The 1,534-nt window shown below is 44.7% G+C and overlaps 1 protein-coding gene across 1 annotated transcript; it reads right to left on the bottom strand.

Moving 5' to 3' along the window:
- Positions 1-406: 406 nt before the first annotated feature.
- Positions 407-1,321, bottom strand: LOC122138798 (paraneoplastic antigen Ma1 homolog). Its single transcript, XM_042733420.1, has one exon. The coding sequence runs from the start codon at positions 1,319-1,321 to the stop codon at positions 407-409; it is 915 nt and encodes a 304-aa protein (XP_042589354.1).
- Positions 1,322-1,534: the final 213 nt, after the last annotated feature.

The raw sequence follows: 1,534 nt of genomic DNA, 5'->3' as shown, positions 1-1,534 counted from the left end.
ACTTCCAACTGCTGCTGTAAGTGTTGGACCTGTTTCTTTAACTCTTGGACTTCTGAATCATCAGTTTTTCTCAGTCTTCTTGGTTGTTTATTTATTTTGTTTTTATCACTAATGATGAAGTAGACAAGGTTTTGGGATCACGCCCACTTATTTGGCTTCTCAATTCTTCAATCTGGGCCTTAAGTTCCTGGATGACAGAGGTGCTGGCTCTTTCATCTTCATGGAATTGTATAGCTTTGGCTTTTGCAGACATTCTATGGCGAGCAGCTTCACTCTCTTCTGCCTCACGTATTTCCTTTAACAGACTCAGAAAAGAAGGTGGGTTATTTTGGGGGTGGGGCACTCTCAGCCTCAATTGGAGCAACATCATGTCAGAATTAACAGTCCCTCTAATCAGTTGTTCGACTCATATTCCATTTTCCACCAGTCCGAGGGACAGTCCCTCTCTTTCCACTACTTTGCTGAGGGTCTTCTCCATCCTTCTCAGGAATTCAGATAGAGCCTCCCCTGTGCCCTGGCGCATAAGACAAAACTTGAAGTATAAATCCTCACCAGACTCAGGTGATCCAAAAGTGCTCTCCAACGCTTCCAAGTACTGTAAAGCACTTGCTTCAGGATCTGAAAATCGAACAGCTCTTATGATGTCCAATGCAGGTCCCTTGAGACTTTCCACAATTCTGCGTCGTTTTTCTTTTTCAGAGCAGTCACACTCAGTTATCATCAGCCTGGCTTGGTCCATCCAAGTTTCCATATTCTCCTCTCCCACAGGGGTTAAAACTGCGGCTGAAAAGGTGCGCAGGCGATGATAAGCGTTGCTGTCACTTGGGAGCTTTACTGTTTTTGCAAAGACCTCACCCATGGCACATATAATCGACTCAGGGGAACTGTCTGGGGCACTGGGAGGAGAAATCAAAGCTTGTATGTCACTGAAAGACTTTCCTTCTTCCATCAAGAACTTTGCAAACTTTTCCGTAAATCCTCCAGTAGCTGTGTCAGATGCAGATTCCTGTGTCTGAATTACTATGACTGACCATGGCTCGCTCTTTTGTCCCCAAGACACTTCAGTAGGTATGCACTTAGGGTTAATGGCTTGTTTGCACTCACACAACACCAGCAGGGAACGTGAGGTAGGTCCTTCTCTCGTGTCTCTTACATGAACTCTGCCTAGCGCTTTTACTGCTTCCATCTCCTCTTCAATTTCAGCCACTTCTGTGTGAACAGGTACATTTAAAAGCATTAAAGCATAAGTCTCATCAATGCCAGCATCTTTACACCAGTTGGCCAACTCTGCTTGGAGGAATGGGTCTTTTGTTAAAGCCATGTAATTGTTAAACACTGTATGCAGTTCTCAGTCTCTTACAATGCAACAACAGGGTATGCTTGAGCTTAACTTTTCTCTTTCTTCTTTTCTTCTTTCAGGAACTCAGTTGTGACTTGCCAGAGGGAGATCACAGACGAGCCCCCACTTTGTGCAGTGCCCCTTGCCTGTCTTTATGTTGATTAGCCCTCTGAAGTCGATTAATGCGTATATGCG

This window comes from Cyprinus carpio, chromosome B11 (genome assembly GCF_018340385.1).
Source record: "Cyprinus carpio isolate SPL01 chromosome B11, ASM1834038v1, whole genome shotgun sequence".
NCBI classification, from domain to species: domain Eukaryota; kingdom Metazoa; phylum Chordata; class Actinopteri; order Cypriniformes; family Cyprinidae; genus Cyprinus; species Cyprinus carpio.
The sequence above is the reverse complement of the archived record's forward strand: the minus strand, read 5'-3'. Positions and strand labels throughout refer to the sequence as shown.